Raw genomic sequence first — 8,297 nt, 5'->3', positions numbered from 1 at the left:
GTTCCAAAGTTTATGTGTGTGGGAGCTGTGCCCTTGGGTCAGATGCCAACAAACTGCACAGTACCTGAAAACCTAATTCAAGTGTCTGCAACCTTCTCCCTGCTGGAATCTCCCCAGGAAGGCATTTTTAATTTTTGCCACTCCTGATGCAGTACCTGTTCTACAGTAATTTTGACAAATATGTTCACTTCTACCTGACATCCAGGGTGCAAGATCCTCTTTTAGTTCCTCTGTGTCTAGTAGAGACTGTTCGCTTGGGTTTGCATGTGGCACTTTAAGTAATGGCAGAGAAAACATCACAGCTTTTTAAATTCCTTCTCTTAGCTTGGCTCTCATCCGTGCTGTTAATGCAGGTAAATGAAGTGCAGTCACGGTGGGGGGAAAGGGCATAGGAAGCAGGGAAGCCATTGATTTCAACATCTTCTTCACAAGCTTCTCACATGAAGTTGTTTCCTCTAGGAAATTCTAGTCAAAGATGTACATGTGCAGTCTCATGTTTTTCCTAGAAAAAGCTTCAATTGGAAGGAAAAAAACCCCAACATCTACAGCCTTTCCAAGAGAGATGATCTAAGCGAAAACAAAGCTGAATTTGACGTGCTGTAGTTTCTCAGAGGCAGCTGTAAGGTTTGATTTTTTTTTTTTCACTTAAAAGCATGTTTTCTGCCTTAGAGCCACATAGATTTTTATTTTATCTCCTTCTGCTTACACTCCTCTTATCATCCATGTGATTTGCAATACTTACTTTGCATAGGCAGAGTGACTGATAAATGATGATCCATTTATGTCTCAGTGGAGGTTATTGTGGATGCTTGGATGCTGCCATGTTCTTTGATTTAACTGGGAACATACCAGGTTCTGAGTATGCATGGTATGTGTTTTGTACTAAAAAGAAGATGAGGGAGACAAAAGCATAAAAACAAGTGGTGCAGTCACTTTTTTAAATTCTAAAAGAATAATAAGTCTTGGGGTTAACTTGGCAGTTAACTTTTTTTTTCCTGATTTCAGGCTACAGCTGTTGGAGTTAGTGGGGGGAAATGTGTTGTCATATGGAATAGCTTGACAAAAACCAGCCTTTCAGTCTTCATGGTGTGAAAGTAATGGTGGGTAGTGAAAAGAACTGCCTGTTGGATTACTCAATCTGTTGGCACCTACCAAAGGTGTCAGCATTTTACACAAAGAAAAAAGATAGACAATAACTGAAACAAAAGGCTTCTAGGATTCTCTATGGTAACAAGTGCATGTCTGTTTATAAAACCTTATTTGAGTTCTGGGGGATAAAGTACTTTTTACAAAACATTTCTTTTATATCGCAGTAGTGCTTTAAACTTAATTTTAAAAACAATGCTTTTATATAGTAAAGGAGATGCTTTACTGCATGTATTGAAGCAATATCTAAAGCTCCTAAATTTGTTAGAAATGTAATTTAACAATAAATTTCCTACCTCCCAGTCTGGAAAAGACAAACTGTATGACCACAGAGAGTGGAAAGAGCAGCTCCTTTTCCTGACAAATTCAGGGTGGGATTGCCCCTTCTGTATTTGCACTCCCAGGCTCCCTTCAAGGGTGGGATCTGCTTAAGTCCAGTCCCATAGAGTAGAGAAAATGATTCATTCTTGAAAACTCCACTATTGCTTTGATAGTCTGTTTTAAAGGTCTGTTTTACTTTTTTCCTTCTGGTAGATAATGAATTTAAACTGTAGCAGAGAGCTCTGAAGGAATTGTTTCCTGTATCTGATTTCTGAAACTGTACAAGTCTCTGTATTTGCTCGGGTCCTGCTGATCTTCTCCACTGTGATGAATCTACACAGGACTCTTTCAAGCTTGCCATGCTGGTGTGGCAGCCTTTGCACCTTGGCAGAACCTGCCAACTGATGCTGGCAGGTAGCACTTGATCTACCTTGCACTTGAATTGACAAATACTTAAGTTTTCTTTGGTTTGGTGTTTGGTTTTGGTTGTTTGTTTTTTTAATTTTAGATTTTGCAGCTTTATCATTTTACAGAACAATGACATTTAATTTTCTAGATACAAAACCAATTGTGATAAAGTCACACTGTAAAATCTTTTGTCTTGGGAGAGAAGCAAATATAAAGTGGCAAAGTATACTGGCTTTAAAAAGCTTTTCTTCCTATTCTTGGAAAGCAATTGGACTTCTTTCCATCTCCCCTGAACTTCCTGTTCTTCATCAGTGTCCTGGTTTGTAAGATAAGCTTGTATTCTATTTGCCATCTGTTGGAGGTTGGGCAGGTTTGTTATCTCTTCCAAGAACAATGGTTGGTTCCGAAGAGGTAATCGTTTGTTAACGGGCCATTGACTGGCTCACTGCAGGCCAGGTAACGTAACACCATCCCATTGTGAGATGCTCCACCCAGAGGGGGAAGCCAAGCACTCTTTTATTGTATAAAGGGGTACCTTTTGGGAGACAGAGCAGCTCTCTCTCTCTTTGCAGGATTCCCAGAGAAGCAGCTCCTTTGGCGGGATTCCCAGAGAAACGGCCGGAGCGCGGTGAGGCGGCGGCGGTGGAGCTCGGAGGCAGCCCCGGCGCTGAGGAAGACCAGCCCAACTGCCACCAGATCTTCACAGAAAACTATACCTTTCTTAAGATCACCGCTTCAGCTGCAATTCATCAGCCACTGCAAGGGGAGCAGCTGTCATTTCAACCAGACTACTACTAACAACCCGACTCCTCAGGGTGTCAGATTGTGGACTTTATCACTAGTTTTATTTGTACCAATTGCATTTGCCTTTTTAAATTGTTATTTAGTTTCTCCTAGTAAAGAATTGTTACTCCCATTCCCATATCTTTGCCTGAGAGCTTTTTAATTTAAAAATCCTGGTAACTCAGAGGGAGGGGGTTTACCTTCTCCATTCCACAGGAGGCTTTTGCCCTCCTTCACAGACTCCTGTCTTGTCAAACCAAGACACAGTAACCTCCCAACAGATAATGGTTGTCCTTATAGCCTTTCAAAATCTCCCCATCTCTATCATGGGCAGGAGGCTGGAATTCTTTTGTTCTGACCTCAGATAAAAAGTCTTGGGACATGACAGTGAGAAATACATAAGGCAATTGTTAAAGGAATGTTTTGGGGTCTAATAACTACACTGGGCACTGTTATTTTAAGCTTCTGAGTTGTAATAAAACAAACAACATTCAAAGGAAGAGCTGTCAAATGTGGAGACAAAACTGTCCTGAGGATGAGTGTGAGGGTGGTTAATGTCTGTCTCCTCCGGGCACTTCAGCTGACCATTGAAATGTGCTTTGTGTTTATACAGCGGTGTCACCATTGCTAATTTTCTTCCTTCACTGAGGATTCGGGCATGGCAATGCCCCTGTAACAAGGCAGTGCCTTCACTTTCATCCTGGTTTTCCCCAGAGAGGTCTTGAGGAAACTGTCAGTTCACCTGAAGCAGGTTTTGAATTTCTCCAGTGCAAGAGAATCCATGTGGATGCAACACTTTAGTCAGAGAAAGAGAAGCCAGATAAACTTTCCCAGGTGTTGTTGTGGGGAGTTTTGAGATGCCTGAGAGAAAGACTAAAAACAACCTTCCAGCTGGTGTTTTGAACGGCTGTTTTCTCATCAGATGTTTAGCAAAGAGTGTCTTGTGAATTAGCCAATGGTGCGAAGAGCTGCTGATTAAATGACTAATCAGGTCCACCTGTAATAGAACGGTGTATAAAATAATGGGTTTCTAATAAACTCGGAGTAACCTTCTGAAGAGACCTAGAGTCCATGTGTGGCCTCAGTTCCACTCCTGACTCAACATGCAAAGCTCTCTGGAACACTGACCCCTGCCAGGGGCAGGAGCAGAGATTTCCCTTGGCCGGGGCTGGAGCCCTGGAGTGGCAGTGCCTGAACAGCACCTTACTGCCAAAAGTACCAGCCTCGATGGCTGCCCCAGGGCGTGGCATTTGGCCCTGCACTTGCTGCAGGAGTCCCTGCCTGGGTTCCCTCCTGGCCAAACCTTCACACCCATCTCAGAACCTGGGCAGTTACCAAGGGGGCCGCCTCAAGTGGTTGCCAGGGACCTGAGGCCATGGCTGCCCCAATTTTGGCTGCACGATGCTGATGTCAGAGTGGCCATTGTGACCCGTGCAAGCAAGGTCACAAAAGGGAAGGCTGGGCTCAGGCCGCGTGTCAGTGCGACCTGACAACAGGAGGAGAAGGCAGGGCAGGGACGCTGCTGCTCAGGGACCAGCGGAGCCCCACAGCTCGGGGCTCTGGGCCTGTGCTGCAGGCTCCCCTGCCTCTCCCTGCCCAGAATCAGCGGAGGAACAGCCAGAGCGGACTGCGGTGTTCCTCGAGGCGACGACGGGAGGAGAAGGCGGACAGGAGCAGGGCTCACGCAGGGCTCAGCAGGGACTAGTGCCCTCGTGGCTCTGGGCCTGTTCTGCAAACTCCCCACACTCTTCTGTCTCCCAGACAGAGAGAGAACCAGCACCTGGAGGAGACTGTGACCTTTCTGGACAGGGACTCACCGCTGACGGCTGCCATGTGCGACAGCAAGCAGGAGGGCCCTGGTGCCAGGGAGGCAGGTGAGGGCAAAGCCGCCCTCCCAGAGCCGGGCCCAGGGGCTCCTGTGGCAGGCGTTGTGTGGGGCCCAGAGCAGAGGCAGGGGGAGGCAGGAGCTGCTCAGCCATGCCGCGGCTGGGAGCCTCCTTCCTGCCCAAGTGGGGCCCAGCTGGGCCAGGGGGCAGCTCTTGGGACACCCGTGCCCACAATGGCCCCTGCTCTCCAAGGCCTCCAGCCCTGCCCATCAGCCAGGCAGGCAGGCAGGGACAGAGCAGCCCTTGGGGCCGATGCTGCTGCAGCCAAAGAGCCCCGCAGAGGTGCTCATGCCCGCTGCCATTGGCTCTGTGCCCTGCAGTGTGCATGCTGTGTCGCCGTGCAGAGGCTGATCCGGACATCTGCGGTGACAAACTGGAGAAGGGCGGACTCTGTGCCCACGTGTTCTGCCTGGTGAGTGGCTCCGGGAGCTCCATCCACCATTGCAATGGGCAGTTCCTGCCCCTCTCTCCTCATCTGCTCCTCCTCTCTGCTGCAGTTCTTTGCCACTCTACTTTTTCCTCAAGAGAACAAACATGTTGGACTCATGGGATTTCTTCCTAGAGATATCCAAATTGCAGTGTGGAGGGCGGCACAAAAGGTGAGGGCCTGACTCAAGCAGGGAGATTTTGCCAGGTGAGGTTTGCCAGAGCTTAGCCCAGACACTTGGAAGGAAAGGCCTGCCCTTCTGGCCGGCTGCGGGGCAAAGTCTGGCTCCCAGCAGCTGCACAGAGGCTCTGGCACAGGAGCCCCCCTCCTCCACCAGACGGCTCTGTGGGCTGAGACCCAGCAGTGGCCACATCCTGCGCCCTGCCCGGAGCGCTGGGGCTGCCTGGGGAGGCCCCGAGGCTGCTGCTGATGGGGCTGCTTGGCTCTTTCCAGCGCTGCTGTGTCTGTGGCCAGAGCGGGGCAACCATCATGTGCTGCAAGGAGGGCTGTGACAGATGGTTCCACCTGCCTTGTGCCAAGGAGGGTGGCTGCGTCAATGTATACATTACCCCATATAGGTAACTCCTCTCCCATTCTGGCCACCAATGAGAAATGGTCAAGCATTTCTCACTTTGCCCATCCATTTTCCTCCAGCTCCTTCTGCCCTGTGCACCGTGCAAAGCAGAACGTTGAGGCAACTCCAGAGCCAGGCACCAATTGTCTCATCTGCGTGGAGCCAGTGGAGGATAGAAAGACTTTCAGAACCCTGGTGTGCCCAGCGTGCAAAAGGGCCTGGTTCCACAGGGACTGCATCCAGGTAGGAGCCCTCCCCTCAGCCCCAGGGCAAAGCAGGTGCTCAGCAGCACCAGGGCCTTGCTCACCCTGCTTCTGCTTGCCCTGCAGGGACACGCCATGTGCGCTGGTGCTTTATTCTTCCAATGCCCCCTGTGCAGAAACAAGAAGGAATTCACTGTGGAAATGTTCATCCTGGGGATCCGAATCCCCTTCAGGTTGGTGTCCTTCTGCCTGCCGCACAGGACAGGAGCTGCAAGGTCTGTGCTCTGCCAGGCCCTGCCCCACCAGTCCTGTCCCTGCCCTGTCCCGTGAGTCTGGGCTTCAGATTCACGCATGCCTTGGAAAAGTACGGGAGGAAGAGCAGGGACAACCTGTACCTCCATGAGGGGAGGGCAGCAGAAACTCATCAGCTTTTCCTTTCTCCATCAGACTGCCAACATGGGAGGACAACCATGCCTACGCGGATCTAGGAGAGAGGCACAGCAGGTGCAATGCCAGGGATTGCCTTTACCCGGGAGGCAGGGAGGAGGCAGAGGAAGAGGGGTAAGTTGGGGAGCTGCACCTGAGGCTCTGCAGGGTACCCGTGTCACTTCAAGGGCTCAAAGAGAAAAGAACTAGAAGAGCTTGGCTGGACAATCACTTTGTCCTCAGTGCCATAAACCCATTTGCTTCCCCAGGCCCTGGAAACTGCTCCTGTGCTCCTCCTGCGCTGCTGAGGGCACCCACAGGCGCTGCTCCGGCCTGAGAAACAGCGTACAGAGCTGGGAGTGTGACAGCTGTGCTGGTCTTGAAACGAGTATGAGGCAAAGCACCCGGTGTCCCTGGGCTGGGGACAGTGCCCAGGCTGGGCCTGGCAGAGCCCGTCTGCTCCTGAAGGGCTGGGGTTTTGCTCTGGCAAGGCTTGCCTTGGGCCTGGGTGGTCTTTGAGATTCTTGCTTGTCCTTACAGCCTCCAGGGATGAGCCAGAGCTCAATGGCCCCATCCCGACCAGTCAGTCAGGACTGGAGCCTGCTCACGGCTCCACAGAATCAGAGGCCATCAGCCCCAGCTCCCATGGCCCGGTACCATCGGGGCAGGATCCCCAGGCTTCATCCACAGAGACCAGCAGCCGCAGCAGCCAGCAACGCACAGCACGGCAGCAGTCTCTGCCATCTCCCTCGCTGGACACCAGCAGCCCCAGCAGAACAAGGTCAATGTACAGCAGCACCCCTGAGCTTGAGGACAGGGGCCATTCCAGACATGCTGGGCCTGGCCGCGGGCGCACCCGCTCCCGCCAGCAAGGTCGGGCCTCAGATGGACCAGTCCGATCGAGGAGTCGCTGTGACATGTGCAGCATGACAAGACCAAGGACTGAGAGGCCCAGGCGTAGGGAGACACCTTCACAGGCATCCCCCAGATGCACCTGCTCCCACCAGCAAGATTGGGCCCTAAGTCCACCTGTCCGGTCCAGGAGTCGCCGTGACAGCAGCCACAGGACAGCACCAAGGACTAAGATGCCCAGGCAAAGGGAAACATCGCCAGGGACGTCCCGCAGACACAGCCGCTCCCGCCAGCAAGGTCAGGCCCTAAGTCCACCTGTCCGGTCCAGGAGTCGCCGTGACAGCAGCCACAGGACAGCACCAAGGACTGAGACGCCCAGGCAAAGGGAGACATCGCCAGGGACGTCCCGCAGACACAGCCGCTCCCACCAGCAAGGTCAGGCCCTAAGTCCACCTGTCCGGTCCAGGAGTCGCCGTGACAGCAGCCACAGGACAGCACCAAGGACTGAGTGGCCAAGGCAAAGGGATACTCCATCAGGGACATCCCCCAGACGCAGCCGCTCCCGCCTGCAGCGCCGGGCCTCAGATCAACCTCTCCAGTCCAGGAGTCGCCAGGACAGGAGCAGGAGGAGAGCAGCAAGCGCTGAGAGGCCCAGGCGCACGGGAACACCGTCAGAGAGTTCCCATAGGAGCAACCGCTCCCACCAGAGGCGTCGGGCCTCAACTGGGACCTCCAACAGCAGCACGTAGCTTCATCTTTTCTTTCTAGTCCATCTGTTTGCTGCCAAAAGTGAAGGTGAGAACAGTCAATACAGAGACCTTGAGATTTGCAGGTCAGTGAGAAAACCGTATTAGCTCTTGACATTTCTACTGGCAGGAAAGTCGTATTGTGCTAAAGCCCTTGATTTCTGTCTTACCATGTATTAAGTGAAAAGTCACTTAAATGATGTGGCTAATGAAAAAGGACTTTTGTTCCGGCCTTTTGACTCCAAGCTGAGATGTTTCCCCACTGCTCACTCTTGAAAGTTAAACTCTCCTTTATGGGCTTGGATACGGTTAGGGAGACGTTCAGAGCAAGGTGGTTCCTTGGGAATCTGTATTTGGAAAGGATGTGCGTTGTTTTGCTATCCTTGAACAATCTAATTTCAGTAAAGCCAAAAGGAAGAAGAAAGAAAAGAGTGAGAAACTGCCTCAAGTGTCTGAAGAAATCCATTACTGTATTGCTGCTGATTTAAAAGACTTGTTTGGAGATCCAAATAATCAACCAGAAAA

At 51.3% G+C, this 8,297-nt stretch overlaps 1 protein-coding gene across 1 annotated transcript; it reads left to right on the top strand.

The window, feature by feature from the left end:
• The first annotated feature begins 4,398 nt into the window (after positions 1-4,398).
• Positions 4,399-8,044, top strand: LOC146766274 (E3 ubiquitin-protein ligase PHF7-like). Its single transcript, XM_085590749.1, has 10 exons — positions 4,399-4,532; positions 4,865-4,956; positions 5,042-5,143; positions 5,425-5,549; positions 5,626-5,788; positions 5,875-5,981; positions 6,196-6,309; positions 6,444-6,562; positions 6,715-7,153; positions 7,430-8,044. Exons 1-10 carry the CDS (start codon positions 4,490-4,492, stop codon positions 7,773-7,775), a joined length of 1,650 nt encoding a protein of 549 aa, XP_085446875.1. The 5' UTR covers positions 4,399-4,489; the 3' UTR covers positions 7,776-8,044.
• The last annotated feature ends 253 nt before the right edge of the window (positions 8,045-8,297 follow it).

The sequence above is a fragment of the Lonchura striata genome, chromosome 12, assembly GCF_050655825.1.
Source record: "Lonchura striata isolate lonStrDom1 chromosome 12, ASM5065582v1, whole genome shotgun sequence".
NCBI lineage: Eukaryota > Metazoa > Chordata > Aves > Passeriformes > Estrildidae > Lonchura > Lonchura striata.
The sequence above is the reverse complement of the archived record's forward strand: the minus strand, read 5'-3'. Positions and strand labels throughout refer to the sequence as shown.

Excerpts from the sequence above, each read along its gene's own strand:
- LOC146766274 (XM_085590749.1), top strand. The coding sequence starts at position 4,490 with ATGTGCGACAGCAAGCAGGAGGGCCCTGGTGCCAGGGAGGCAG. Across the intron at positions 4,533-4,864 it reads CCCTGGTGCCAGGGAGGCAG|TGTGCATGCTGTGTCGCCGT; the intron begins GTGAGGGCAAAG and ends TGTGCCCTGCAG. Across the intron at positions 7,154-7,429 it reads AGGGAGACACCTTCACAGGC|GTCCCGCAGACACAGCCGCT; the intron begins ATCCCCCAGATG and ends ATCGCCAGGGAC.